The 15580-nt window shown below is 33.5% G+C and overlaps 1 protein-coding gene across 1 annotated transcript; it reads right to left on the bottom strand.

The window, feature by feature from the left end:
- Nucleotides 1–12545: 12545 nt before the first annotated feature.
- Nucleotides 12546–15165, bottom strand: LOC133783980 (beta-galactosidase 9-like). Its single transcript, XM_062223545.1, has 3 exons — nucleotides 14905–15165; nucleotides 13852–13885; nucleotides 12546–12951 (listed from the first exon to the last, which is right to left on the bottom strand). Exons 1-3 carry the CDS (start codon nucleotides 14970–14972, stop codon nucleotides 12796–12798), a joined length of 258 nt encoding a protein of 85 aa, XP_062079529.1. The 5' UTR covers nucleotides 14973–15165; the 3' UTR covers nucleotides 12546–12795.
- Nucleotides 15166–15580: the final 415 nt, after the last annotated feature.

The following is a 15580-nucleotide window of genomic DNA, read 5'->3' as shown; positions in this document are numbered from 1 at the left end:
CTCCTCGTACGGCTCAAGAAAATTCAAGTTATGTTTATGTAGAGAATTCAAATGTCAAATATATCCAGAAAATCATCAAATCAATTAGACCCAGAACTGTCTTTCTTTATATTTAAATACTTGTTTATTATTCTTTCTCCAAAAAAAAAATTATTCGTATTTGTAATTTGAACTCTCATAGCTCAAGTTGTATAACTCGCAAAGGAAATCCTTTAAACATTTCATTTCATTTATTGAGTGGTCTCTAATCCTCCTTTTGTCTGTCTCCTTTCGAATCCATTTTAATTCTTCATTTAAATCGAGTTCTAGTTGTTGAGACAATTGAAACGGTATTTCCTTGTTCTGGGATCCTTTATCTTTGCCTTGAATCGTTAGGTTTAGACATTACTTCGGTGATCTTGAATCATTTCAAAATAGCAGCAACATACCATTTTGAGGGATTTCTTTCTATCAAAGAATCATACGAATGGTTGATTCCTGTGTAATACACTTTTGATTTGATCGAAAGAGTTTTACCAATTCTTTACTTTTGAATTTGAAACTTGCTTGAATTGGACTCTTTCAATTTCTCTATCGAAAATTTACTTACAAAGTTGTCCCAATTTATTAATTGATACTAACCTTAGATTATTGCCTCCGAGAAACGAATCAATACATTCTGCTCGAGCTCCATCATGGATGATATGGTTTACATCACAACCCCCGGTTCTAGTGGAACAGAACAAATGATGTCGAGTCAAGAGCACTTTCATTCCGATATAATAGGAAATGGTGGATGTAAGAATCCACAGCGGATCGTGTCCTTCAAGTCGCACGTTGCTTTCTACCACATTGTTTTAAACGAAGTTTTACCATAACATTCCTTTAGTTTGAAACCAGTATGTAATTAATTCCATTATAGAATCATGAATAATCATTGGTTCGGTTAGTACTTAGTAATCTATACTTTTTTTTTCTTTCTATATGAAATATAGTTTATAAAGAAGTAAGTTTCAGCAAGAATTCAATTTCACTCCAAATACACATATTTAAAACTATTTTATTTTAAATTTAATTTAAATAGTTAAAAAAAAGAAAAAAAATTTTAAAGAAGAAAATTAGTTATTTTTGAGTCTGCATCGTCAAGTAACTTTAATATAGATAAAACAAAAAATAGAATACTAAATATAAGATATAATATGACTTAAGTATGGTTTAAGTATGTAATAATATCATCACATACACATAATGGGTTGGGTGTGCAGACGAATATGCTCTGGGACGGAAGGATTCGAACCTCCGAATAGCGGGACCAAAACCCGTTGCCTTACCACTTGGCCACGCCCCATTTCTATTTGACACTAATAAAGACTAATAGTAATCTTGATTGTTCGTCAACTCCAGCCTAAATATAAAAAAAATTATTGATAGAATTTTTCTATATGTAGATATTGGATTAAACTGATGAATTTATTGATCATTACATCTAATTCAATTAAGATATTGTATGAAAGTATGATTTATTCGATTTACTTTTAATTTGAGAATTGAAGGTGTTTTGATTGGGCGAGTTCAAATCAAAAAAGGTTTTTTGGTATAGCTAATTTAATTTCTTTTTATTCAGCTTGCCTTATATCAATAACTCGCCTTATTAATAACTCAATCAAAATAAATACAATTACCCTCAAGAATAAAATGTTTGTTATGCTTAACATATTTAGTTTGATCTGTATCTGTCTTAATTTTGCCCTTTCTTCAAGTAGTTTTTTCATCGCCAAATTGCCCGAGGCTTACGCTTTTTTAAATCCAATCGTGCATTTTATGCCAGTAATCCCTCTTCTATTTTTTCTATTAGCTTTTGTTTGGCAAGGCGCTGTAAGTTTTCGCTAAGATTTTTAATACTGTGCTAGATAAATTCATCGTTTATTTGAAAACAAAAAAATTATAGATATGATAAGATCAGACTGGTATAGCTGTAATAAATCGGGAACACCCCATTTCACTTCCTTATTCTGGTCTTTTTCCATTGCAAGACCTCTTGAAGTCTTCCACAATGTCTAATTGTGGGTATGAAAGAAAATTTTTGGTAATGAACAAAAACTCCACTTTGTATTAAAAAGTATTTTAAAAAACTTTTTTGAAAATTCTTTTCTATTTCTAGTCTTAATTGGTATCAAAATAAAAATAGAAAAAAGTAGGGTATGCGGTATAAAATACAAATAGAGAATCTATTCTCTTTTTTCCTAAAAAAAGAATCTTGGAGATTGTTTAATGCTTACTCTAAAACTATTTGTTTACACGGTAGTAATATTCTTTGTCTCTCTATTCATCTTTGGATTCCTATCTAATGATCCGGGGCGTAATCCTGGACGTGAAGAATAAAAAATAAAGAGGTTTTTTTTGTTTTTTTTGCTTGATTTTAAAAAGTTCTTAGTAGGATTTTAGCTATTTCTCATTTTTAACTATAACTATAGAAAATAATTAAAAAAAGGAACTCGCGAAAAATTCGAAAGGAAATACAAAGTTATTGACGAAAACAGAAAGAGAGGGATTCGAACCCTCGGTACGAAAAATTCATACAACGGATTAGCAATCCGACGCTTTAGTCCACTCAGCCATCTCTCCCCCAATTGAAAAAAAATATATACATAATAAGAAGGGTTTTTTTAAAGCCTTATTTTGTTTTGGCTTATGGAACATAGTAATTATTCTTATTTTTTTTTTCAATATAGAAATATAACTATATAAAAAAAAATAATATAAAAATAAGAATTAAGAAATAAAATACAAAAAAATACCTCTTTTCTTTGATTTTTTTCAAAGAAACCTTATTCTTTCCACGGCTTGGCCTGGTCAATACCTAGCTGGGCCGGGCCTCTTTTATTCCAACAAAAACAAATCAAATTTTAATTATTTATTAAAAATTAAATTTGAAAACACAAATGCTTATTATTATATTAAACATAATGTATATCTAACATAATGTGAAGGTCTATTTAAAGGAAAAAAGTGGAAATTGCCACTTATTTTTGGAGCCTTGGAATTCCTTAGATATTTTTTATCCCCATGACTATGAGCAGTTAATTGCAATGATCGTGGTCTGCTGTGGAGTCGTGGTCTGTTGCATGGGCGGGAAGATGAATAGTTAGATTTGTTTTATTATACTGTGAGCTGTGGAGAAAAATGTTTATTATGTGAGAGCATCATATAATAAACTTGGGGGGCAAATGTTATCCCCAAAATTTGAAAACGATAACGTGGCAATAGAAATGACAAATGGCATGGAATGGTTGGGTGATCTGGCTTAGAAGTGACCCGGTAGACCAGTGAAGAATTTTGACTGGCCAGTCAAGTGTCATGACCGACCAGGCATGACCTTGTCCGACTAGTCACATGTTTGTCTGCCCAGGCATGACCTTGGCCGACCAGTCACATGTTTGTCTGCCCAGGCAAGACCTTGGCCGACGAGTCATGACCATGTCCGACCAGTCATGACCGTGTCCGACCAGTCACATGTTTGTCTGCCCAGGCATGACCTTGGCCGACCAGTCAAGTGCATGTCTGCCCAGCCAAGTGCATGTCTGCCCACCCAGGTGCATGTCTGCCCAGTCAGGTGCGTGACCGCCCAGTGAAGGTTGGGTCGACCAGCCTGAATGTGATATGGATCGACTAGACAGAGCAGGGCTACGCAAGAGATCCCAGAAACGGCTTCAACAAGAATCAGTCTTGGCTTACACGGGAATCTCTCAGTTTATCCCATGAATATAGTGTATCGTTATATTTTGAATATTATTGTAGATTAAATATAGTGAGAATAACAAAATATCCCGATTATGGGGGACATCATCTGTTCGATCTTGAGCCTATAAATACAAGGCTTATGGCATCATAAAAAGGACTTTGATTCAGATTCTGATTTTCTAGAGAGAGAGTAATTGTATCTGGAGAGAATTCTTGTATTCTTGTAATTTGCACTGAAGAAACTCAGTTGGCTCAGGTTCATCTGATCTTGAGTGTAGATCCATAATCATAACTCTATGTGGATTAGGCTATTACCAACACATTGGGGCTGAACCACTATAAAAATCGTATGTGTCGTTTATTTCTCTTGAAGTTTTTTGTCGTTTTTACGTCTACACGTCGTTAGCCAAAAACACGGTCAACATAAGTGTTTTAAGGATAAAATACAATGAGGGGTAAAACGGTATTTTAGTCCTATCTCATTGTAGACCGTCCATAGAGGATTGAGTGACAATTATGGTTGTAACAATGGTTAATTAATAGCGTATCTATATTTTTTATAGATCGTTCTATGAATTCAAGAGTGCAATTCTGAGTCTATAGTGGAGTCACGAGGAATTAATAAGATAGTAAATTTATTTGTTAGATTTATGATAACTTATTGGAGCTTGATTTCATAGGCCCATGGTCCCCATTGTACATTGGATTAAATCATCTAGATAGTCTCAATTAATTGATTTAATCATCAATTAGAATTATCAAAGTTGACCAGGTCAGTTTGGATAGTTTCACAGAGTTGTGTAATTTTGAGAAGAAAAGAGAAATTATGACAGATTTATTAATTAAGATAAATTGGTATCTAAATTAATAAATAAATTAAAATCAAGGTTCAAATTATAAATAATTAATTTGATAAAGGATTTAAATAATTATTTAATTAATTAAATCAATAGAAAATAATACAGGCCTTGATTTTAAGTCCAATGGGCTTATAATCAAATGTGAAATTTCACGGGCCTATAGCTCATGATAATTTCGACCTAGGGCTTCAAAATGGCTATTATTTTATTTATTTTTTAATTAAATTAAATGGCCTAATTGAGTCTATAAAATGAGTGCTTAGAGAGAAGTCAAAACATAAGTTTGATAAGTCACAAGTCACAAGTCAGATTTTCTGATAGTTTTAGATTCTCTCTAAACACAAGTCCTTTTCTAAACCTCTTTGTTATTTTCTCTTCTTCTCTCTATAACTATCTCATGTGTTGAGAATTGCCCACATTAGTCTAGGTGGTTCTAAGGATACATTGGAAGATTGTGAAGGAAATAGAAGATTGGTTCAGTTTCTTGATAATACTCTGCGACAGAGAGGATACAAGAGTTAGAGAAACTGAAGGAATGACTCTTTAATTCCGCTGCGTATACTGTAAGTATTCTATTCTTTGTTTCTCTTTGAATTCAATTTTAGAAACATATTTTAGGCTATCTCGTATTAATTTGTTTAATATTAGATATACATGAAAATAAATAAAGATCCTGTATAAGCTAATCCAACATATATAAGATCCCAAAAATTTTGGAGGCACTTTGGGATGTTTTGAGACAAGTTTTGGGGCGCCAAGTCAGAGATCTACGTTCCAGAGGTGAGGCGTCTCTGGTCCTTTGAATCACTACACATGCGACTCATCGCCTACCAGGCAATGCTTCGCGAGGCGACTGGGTGTTACGAACAAGACCATATAGTGACAAGTTTTTGGCCCCAAAATTCAAATTAAATGCTTTAATGTCATTGATTGAGTCTAATGAGGCGTCCTATACTATTTAAATGAGCTATTTGAGTTTTTGGTGAATTGATCACTCACCTCTCTCTCTCTAGTTCTCAAGATTACTGTTAGGAAAATATGTATTTTGCCTTAATGGAAATAGTAATAAATTACAACTCTATGCAATATATTACAAATAAATAATGATTGATTAAAAAGAGTTACAACTCTATAACTGAAAATTACAAATAAACAAAGAAGATGAAGAAGATGATGAAGGAGAAGAGAATAGTAAAATACAACTCTTAGAAAAAGGTTACAAATAAAGTAAAGTGTTTGAAACAAAAGAAAAGAAAAGATTACAACTCTTGAACAAGAAATACAAGTAAATAGAGAAGAACAATATAAAGATGAAAAGCAATAGAATGAAATAAAGGAACAAAATATAAAAGATAAACAAATCTCACTCACACTACCAAAGTGAAGAGTGTTGGGGATCACCAACTTGAACAATGTTTGAAACCTTTGTCCAAAAGCTTATTTCCCCCTAACTCAAGAACTAAGGGATCTCTCACAGATTATAGGAAATGCTTTATGGAATTATCAAGCCTTAAGGTATTTCTAGCCAAGTGCTCTAATGGATAGAAATGTTGTGTCTTACAAGTGAGCTATAGGCTCCTATTTATAGAGTTTAGAGACACCCTTTGAATTTCAAATTCCACCAACCCCCATGGCTGTTACCAATGCTTAATTGGATTAATATGGAATTAAAAATGAGATTTGTGAGTTATTTGGGTTTTTTGAGTCGTTCAACAAAGATTGAAAAAACTGAAAAATAGTCAGTTTTTAGCCTGTGCCCGCAGCCACTAGCCTCTGTCCCACAGGCCGCGGCCACCGACCATTTTCAGCACTAAAAAATGTGCTGTTTTTACAAATGGTTCAAACCCTCCCAAATGATTTTGTAACTCCCAAAACACATTATTAGGGTTAAATTCATTTCTCTAACAACCATATCACACATGACTTTATGAAATTCATCTCAATATTGTGTAACAACAAATTTACACAATAAAGGGTAATATTTGGAAGTTACAAATTTGTAACACCAAATATGTTACATTATTTGGATATATCTCATATATCTAAAATTGTAACTCTCTATTATATGTTACAATATGTGACACTCTTTGTCACATTTATTTAATCTAAAATATTATATTATAATATAATATTACATTACATTATAAAATAATATAACATTCCCCCACTAGATTAAATAGTTATCTATTGTAACACTTATTTAATCAATCATTATATTTTAACATATAACATATCCCCCACTTGATTAAATAAGAACTCTCTCTTATAGAAGTCATTGCATTAGTGCATAAAGCAAAGTGTTTTTCAACTTGAACTTTACTATAGTGTAATTATCACAAAATTTGTCGAAAATTTGGTTGCACTAGGCATTGAACCATCTTTTCATGATAACAAATAGGTGATAACACACACACCTTTGCGATGTTCACTTGAGACATCTATGTCTCGCTTTGCACTGTTAATGGCCATGTGCACTTTCCATTCATGGACGTTCTTGAGAATACTCCCCATTCTCATGAGAGGCAGCACCACCCCTAGATCCATATAGGTAGAATTCTTACAGTATTTTGTTACCAAAAATACTTGTCTTTACAAGACTGAATTCTATTAAAAAATATTTCGGTTTTAACCCTCCACTTGGTAACACACAAGTACTCAATATCTCAGATGAGACTTGTTTTGAGTACAACTAATATTCACTTGATTGACTTGTTATTACCTATTGAACCTAACACTGGTTGGGATAACTAGTGTTAAGATAGGTTACCATCAATCGTGAATCTCTTTAGGGAGTTTAAGTCCCATCCCTCGAGATGATGCGGCCACTAAATCCCTCGTTAGTGGCTTAGTGAAAGGATCTGCCAGATTTTCACTTGTTCTCACATAGGATATTGAGATGACTCCTCTTTGAATCAATTCTCTTACATATCCATGTCTTAGACTAATGTGTCTAGACTTCCCATTATACACTTCGTTGTATGCTCTAGCCAATGTCGCTTGGCTGTCACAATGTATCGATATAGTGGATACATTCTCTTTGATTAGGGGAATCTCTATCAATAGATCCCTTAACCATTCGGCCTCTTTGCCTGTAGTAGCTAGAGCAATGAACTCTGCTTCCATAGTGGAAAGAGATATACAGGTTTGTTTCTTGGAACCCCAAGAAATTGCACCTCCACCAAGTGTGAATACCCAACCAGTTGTGGACAAGTTGTCCCCAAGATTGGATATCCAACTTGCATCTGTATATCCTTCTAATATCGAAGGAAATTTGGAGTAGTGAAGGCTTAGTCCTTTGGTTTTCTTGAGATAACCTAGGACTCTTCCAATTTCCTTCCAGTGATCCACACTTGGATTACTTGTAAACCTACTAAGTTTACTTACCACAAATGCTATATCAGGTCTAGTACACTGGGCAGCGTACATTAGACTCCCTATTGCACTATCATACTCCAATTGAGCCATCGCTCTTCCTTAATTCTTCTCTAGTTTTACACTATGATCGAATGGAGTATTGGCATCTTTAACCTTGAGATGGTTAAATTTGTTCAATACTTTCTCAACATAGTGGGCTTGCCCTAACGCAAAACCCCCACTATGTTTCTTTACTTTGATACCGAGTATGGTATCAACTTCTCCAAAATCTTTCATCTTGAAGGTTGATGATAGAAACCTCTTCGTTTCTTCTATCCCTTTCATGCTATTACTTAGAATAAGCATGTCATCCACATATAAGCAAACAATGATTACATATCCCTTACAAGTTTTGGAATACAAACACTTGTCTCCATTGTTATGTCTAAACCCATTAGACATGATGGCTTGATCAAATTTCTCATGCCATTGCTTAGGAGCTTGTTTCAATCTATATAAGGATTTTACAAGTCTACAAAATTTATGTTCATACTTTGGTAGGACAAACCCTTCGGGTTGTTCCATATAGACCTCCTCATTAAGGTCACCATTAAGGAATGTCGTTTTGACATTCATTTGATGAACATACAAGTTGTGTATAGAAGCTAAAGCGAACAAAATTCTTATAGAAGTTGTTCTTGCAACAGGCGCATAGGTATCGAAATAATCGATACCCTCTTTTTGCCTAAACCCTTTAACTACTAATCTAGCTTTAAATGTTTGGATAGTGCCGTCAGTGTGGTATTTTCTCCTAAATACCCACTTACACCTAATTGGCTTAGACCTCGGTGGGAGGTCTACCAATTCCCAAGTTATTGGAAAGAATGGAATCCATCTCATCATTGATGACTTCTTTCCAAAATGCACTATCTCTCGATTGCATAGCTTCTCTATAAGTCTTAGGATCATCCTCAACGAGAAGTACAATAGGAATTTTCCTAATGACTTCCTCTCTATTTCCTTCTACCATGTAGAATGAAATTCGTTGAAAATCTATCTCATCCACTATTAGACTTTTATGATTTTTAAGCCTTTGACTTCTTCTAGGTTCAAAGGGTTGCTTTACATCCTTTTGAGAATTCTCCTCTTGAGAATAAACTTTGGATGTAGAAGCTTGAGAATTGTTCTCATATAACAAATTCTCCTTTAGAGATGTTGAAGCTTGAGAATTGTTGTCACATAACATATTCTCAAAAAATTCAACTTCCCTAGATTCAATCACAACATTAGACTCTAAGTCTAATAGCCTATAAGCTTTACTATTGTTGGCATAACCAACAAAAGCACACTTTATGGCTCTTGAACTTAACTTTGTTCTATTAGGTTCGTTTTTCTTGCAATATGCAAGACACCCCCACACTTTGAAGTACCCTATGTTGGGTTTTCTTCCTTTCCATAACTCATATGGAGATATCTCATTTTTCTTCATCGGTATTCGATTAAGAATGTGACAAGCGGTTAAAAGCGCTTCACCCCATAAGTTGAAGTTCAACTTAGAAAACACCAACATAGAATTTATCATCTCTAGATAAGTCCTATTTTTCCTTTCGGCAACACCATTTTATTGTGGTGTATAAGGTGCAGTGCACACATGAATTATACCATTTTCTTCACAAAATGTATTGAATTCATTAGAGAAGTACTCTCATCCTCTATCACTTCTTAGCACCTTAATCTTTTTATTTAGTTGATCTTCAACTTCTAGTTTATACAATTTAAAAGCATCAAAAGTTTCATCTTTATGCTTTAAAAGAAACACATAAGTATATTTACTAAAATCATTTATAAAAGTAAGAAAATACATTTGACGACATCTAGTTAAAACACCATTTAATTCACAAAGATCACTATGGATTAAATCTAGTAAATTAGATGATCTTTCTACACTAGGAAATGGTTTCTTAATCATTTTCGCCTTAACACATGTTTCACTTTTACCATAGTTTTTAATATTGCATGCAATCATACCACATTTTACTACTCTTTTCATGGTGGAAAAACCTATATGCGATAGTCTAAGATGCCACAAAAATAAAGAATCATACTCAACAATATAGGCGGAATTAGAATTTTTATTGATAACATTGAAAGTTACATCATTGGTGCACAATTTAACCATTCCCTCACAAGAGTACCCTTTTCCCAAGAATACATTTGATTTAGTAAGTATAAGTTTACCGGACTCAAAAATGACTTTAATGCCGGGCTTGCCAAGCAAATCACCACTTACCAAGTTTCTACTCATTTCGGGAACATAAAGTACATTCACTAATGTAACTTTCTTGCCGGAGGTGAAGTAGACTTCAATAGTACCTTTGCCAAGTACCTTGGATTTGCCCTCATTGCCCATTTGTCTCTCATGGTTGCCCTTTGACTCTTCAAAGGTCTTGAAAAATGATTTGTCATAGATGACATGGACGGTGGCACATGTATCATACCACCACCCTTTAACCTTGCCTTGGACCGCATTCACCTCACTAAGAGTAGCAACTATGTTTTCCTCTTGAGTTGCGTTTACCTTAGGTCCTTGTTGGTATTTTCTATGCCTACACTCTCTAGCATAGTGACCATTTTTCCCACACACAAAGCAATGGCCTTTCTCGCTCTTAAACTTGTTTGGGTTGGTTTTTGGACCCAAAGGTTTCTCATTACCCTTTTTCCCTTTGTTTTTGGGATGTTTTGGTTGTGACACCGCATTTGCTTTGGAAGTCTCTCCATTAGACCCCTCCACAAGTTTATCTCAACATATCGATTCCTCTTCGATTCGAATATGTTTTTGGATTTCCTCCAAAGAATAATCCTCATTTTTATGAAGGATTCTTTTCCTATAGCTCTTCCAAGTTGGTGGTAATTTAGCCACTATAGCACCAATTTGAAAGGCCTCGGGAAGCTCAATCTTTAACACTTTCAATTTGTTAACAATTATTTGCAATTCATGAATTTGAGGAAGAATAGGTTTATCACCAAAAAATTTGAAATCGAAGTATTGAGATATCAAAAACTTTTTGGTACCTTCCTCTTCCGCCTTAAACTTTTTCTCCAGTGCAGCCCATATCTCCTTGGCTGATTTGGTCTCGGTGTAGAGGTCATAGAGCCTATCGGAAACACTACAAGAAAATGGGGTCTTTACCTACCAATTGTAAGTGTAGCTAAAACTAGCCTAATGGTGGGTAATATGGTTTACCTACCAATATTGAATTGGTAGAGATTGGTAGGTAAATGTTAGTGGGGAAAGAGTCTTTACCTACACTTATTAACACTGGTAGGTAAAAGAATCAGTGGACCCCACTAAGTTATAAATCAATTGATGAGTCATCAGATGACGTGTTTGATGACATGACACCCTACGTGTATGCTGACATGGTTTTTGTAGTTTTACGTGTCTGATGACATGGCATCATATGTGGCATCCTACGTGGCATTATACGTGACATCATATGTGGCATCCTACGTGGTGTCATTTTATTAGCCCACATAGCATTATTTTATTGGTCTGTTACACAATTTATATTTTGTTCATATTTAATGGTTATGTGTAGGTAAAAGATAATAACAGTTATTTATAAATGTTCTATATTAGAAATAAACTAGAAAAAAATCATACAATAATAAAATGTTTAATGCTAAAATTCTTTATAATGTTCAATACTAAAATAAGTCATAAAGTTATCATTTTAAGGTTACCCCTACCAAAATAAAAAAAAACTTCATAAAGTTCTTTCCTTAGTAAATTAATGTAAATAAACTAAGAATCATCTTGTGACTCCCGAATTGAAAAAGATGGTGACTCTCTTAAATTTGCATCTGAAGCTTGGTCTGTTGGAGGTGGTGGAGGCGGTGCCATCAAATTGTTATGACGAAGTATATCCACAACCACACTAAGTTGTTTGTTAGTAGCATTAAGGCGGGAAGTTGTATCATTAAGTCGTTCAACTAACTCTTCATAAGTTGGTTGATTACCCACAATATTTTCACGATGTGAAGTAGAAGTTGTGACACTAGGAGACCGCCCCCACCCTCGCAAGTATACCGAATCACGTCCAAGTACACGCTCCATAATCTCTTTATCAGACAGTTCTTATGGAGGATGTTGACCCCTTAACTCCATCATTTTATCCTAATAATATATTTAATTAATTATTAGTAAGAAATATAATAAATAAAAATTTAAATTGCTTACATATAATGGCCTGAGCTCTATTCCAGTCCATCTTTTCTCAGCATCATAATGTTTTAAACGCCATGTCTCAATTTGACCGGTAGGAGAAGTCAACACCATTCCACGTCAAATGTGATGTTGTGGTGTGGAGACTGAACCATTTTTCAACTCCCATTTCCTTTTTGATCGATTGGTAGTATTCTTTAATGCTCTTTCCTGAAGAAATAAATCCAAATAAAATTTATTAGAAATTTTTTTAAACAACCTTTCTTTTGAACAACACAATGTCTATTTATTACAAACTTTATTGAATAGTTTAACACTAAAATCTGTAAATCAAATACAAAACAAAATACTAGAAAGAGTAGATGTTGTTTATGTAGGGCCAAATACTAGAAAGAGTAGATGATGCCAAAACAATAACATTAGCTTTCATTTTTTCATTCAAACATTTAACCAAACACCTTAACTACATCAACTACATAGTCAGAAAAAACTTCATTCCCACAACCAAAATGAAATAAACACAACAACTGATTGGGTATCACAGTCAAAGAAACACAGAAATTTCAACAAAGTTTCACCTGTCCCTATACATTCTTACAGCCATAATATATAAGTTCAGAAAATTTAAAGCATTGGCTAAAACCTTACAACTTCATTCGGAGCATCAGTTTGCATGCACATCACCCATGGAACCCCAGCACCAAGGCTTAAAGCCATCTTTGCTGCCAACTTAACGTAGTCCTTTCCTTTCTGCCCAAACTTCCCTTCAATATTTCCGTATTCATTTTCAATCTGATAAATTTGCAATAAGAACATATAAGAAAATGTGAAGCATCTTAACAATCAAAGAGGTACACAACATAAGGATTATGATTCAAATGAACTACTTTAATCTCTACATTTAGTATAGTTGAAAAAAAAATTATTCAACATGAATTCCACACTATATAAGCAACAAGGGACAAAGAACCAAAACAATAAGGGATTAGCTCGTAATTCATAATTTTAAAGGAGACTTCTATTCTACTTCTGTGGTTCTGCATGAATCATACTTAGCATTGTTGTGTAAATGACTGTAAGACCACAAGCACTAGGTGGTGGAGGGGCTGGGAAATGCACTTGATTAAATAAGATACCACCGTGATTTTTAAGTTAACACCACCCTCCTAGCAGCTTTCATATCACTACATATTAACATATGACTTGTAGTTGAATAATCATTTAACGGTAATCAAGTATGAACAACAGAATAATATCATTCACTATTCAGTGCAAGATTATGAAAAGAATTTCGGTAAGTTGGTTTTTACTACACCAAAATGTTTCGCTTCAATTTCTTCGTATATATAATCATCAGAATAACCCCCTGTCAATATAATTGTCTCCACAAGCTTTGATTCAGATCCATGGAGGGTCATAAATAACATCATGATCATAGAAGTTGCAATAATCTCACGAGTAAAGGAATAGAGATGCCCAATCAACACCCACAGTTGAATAATTATGATAATTTTTAGCAATCAAATACCAACAAAAGATATACATTAAGTTCAACAGAACACATATTTCAATAGAAGCCATAATCATGAGCTAGAAAATCAAAATCTATAAACTCTAGAATGATAACCCAAAGACAACTTTTTTATTTCTTAAATAAAACACTACCTTTATACCAGCTGAGATGTCACTCACATCATAAGCACAAAAGAATGTGTGTAGGGAGTCCCTGCCATAGAAAATTCAACTTATCAGTTAATGGTAATGCAATTATTTTAGCAAATCAACTCTCTTTTCCTGCTTTATATGCAACACTAACTTATATTTTACATTGTTCTAGTATACACATATATTGTACTCCTCCAAAATATGTTTTAAAGTGAAAAAATGAGATTCTTGATTACTAGACTTTGGTTCACCCAAAAATTTAGTACAATGAAAACTAAAATAAAAATAAAATCAGTTCTCGTATAATAAAAAAAACAAAGGATGTGGCTCTAACACCAATACAAGCAAATCTAACCACACATATTTACTTGTATATACAATCTCAATCTTGCAAGTATATAGAAACACATTATATATATATATGAGTATCAATCATACATACAAAAGTTTCCAGCCATTAATTAATGGATGCATTTCAAATAGGTTCATAAAATTCTTGCAAGTAGATCAATATCAAAGCTATAAAGTCAAAAAATGAGTCTCTAGACAGCAACTACTCTAATACCCTGTCACTGTAAAGATATAGATGATAGCCAAAAATATCATAAAAAAAAAAAGCAAAAGCAGAGGAAATTATACATGCTTCATTTGAAAACGAAATAGAAATATCCTTTTCTTTAATTAGCCTATTCATTGATCATGAGGAAATTAGTAGATTATGAAAACATTTATGAATAGGTATAGAACAAAACAACAATATCAAAATATATTATAGAAATATCTCACAAACTAAACAAAACCTAAAAATAAGATGAATGATGCAGAATAATACCAATTGCCTTATAAAATTTTAAATATACTAATTACTCTATAGCAGCAGTCCATAGCCAAAGAATGAGTGTATACATCTATGCTCGGCAGACTCAAAGAGCAAAAGGAAAAAAAAATCAAATACCCAATAAATCTAAACAATCAATCTATAATTTCTTCATCAAACTAACAAACTCTAAAATATATAAACAATTATTTCATATATATATATATATATACAGATGCATATAACATTCAGAAAACACTTACTGTGGTCGACATAATTTGGTACCATAGTCCTTCATCGTCCGAGACCTCGCGCACCCATCCCGCGCCATAAGCCTAGCATGCCGTCCATCCCGCCACCGTCCATCCCATCTCCCGCTGCAAGCCTAGCCCACCGACTAGTCAACTTCGAGCAAGATGATGAGAGAAGATGGTAGGGAGAAAAGGAAATGGGTATGAGGAGAAGAAAGAAGAGACCAGAGAAAGAAAGAAAGAGGGAGGCAGCTGTGTTAGGCTAAGATTGTGGAGAGAGGATAGGGTTTCAACTTTTAACATAATAATAATAATATATTATAATTATATAGACCTAAAGAAACATGGGAGTCTACGATAATAATAATAATATAGACGGAAAGAAACATGGAGTCTAATATACAATAATTAAATATATTAGAATTAACATACCAACAATTCAGAGCCAAAGAAAGTAGCAAGCAATTTAAAAATAACATTGAGCTCTATTATCTTCGTGAAAATGTAGGGTGTTTGGATTTACATTTCAATTTTATTCGTAATCATTTAATTGCTTTGGGTCAGCCCTCTCAAATAATTATTTTCTCTACTTAAGCTTCCAAATAAGTATTTATAATAATAAAATAATATAATGAAAATAAAAAACGGGGGAAAAATTGAGCTGGAATGGTTAAAAAAGTTTCCTCCA

This window comes from Humulus lupulus, chromosome 6, assembly GCF_963169125.1.
Source record: "Humulus lupulus chromosome 6, drHumLupu1.1, whole genome shotgun sequence".
NCBI lineage: Eukaryota > Viridiplantae > Streptophyta > Magnoliopsida > Rosales > Cannabaceae > Humulus > Humulus lupulus.
This window is presented reverse-complemented; position numbering and strand designations above follow the sequence as displayed.

What these genes read in the sequence shown, in the direction of transcription:
- LOC133783980 (XM_062223545.1), bottom strand. Translation starts at nt 14,972, where the DNA reads ATGGCGCGGGATGGGTGCGCGAGGTCTCGGACGATGAAGGACTATGGT. An exon ending in ACCAAATTATGTCGACCACA is followed by an intron (nt 13,886 to 14,904) that starts GTAAGTGTTTTC and finishes TTTCTATGGCAG; the next exon opens with GGACTCCCTACACACATTCT. An exon ending in CATTCTTTTGTGCTTATGAT is followed by an intron (nt 12,952 to 13,851) that starts GTGAGTGACATC and finishes CAAATTTATCAG; the next exon opens with ATTGAAAATGAATACGGAAA.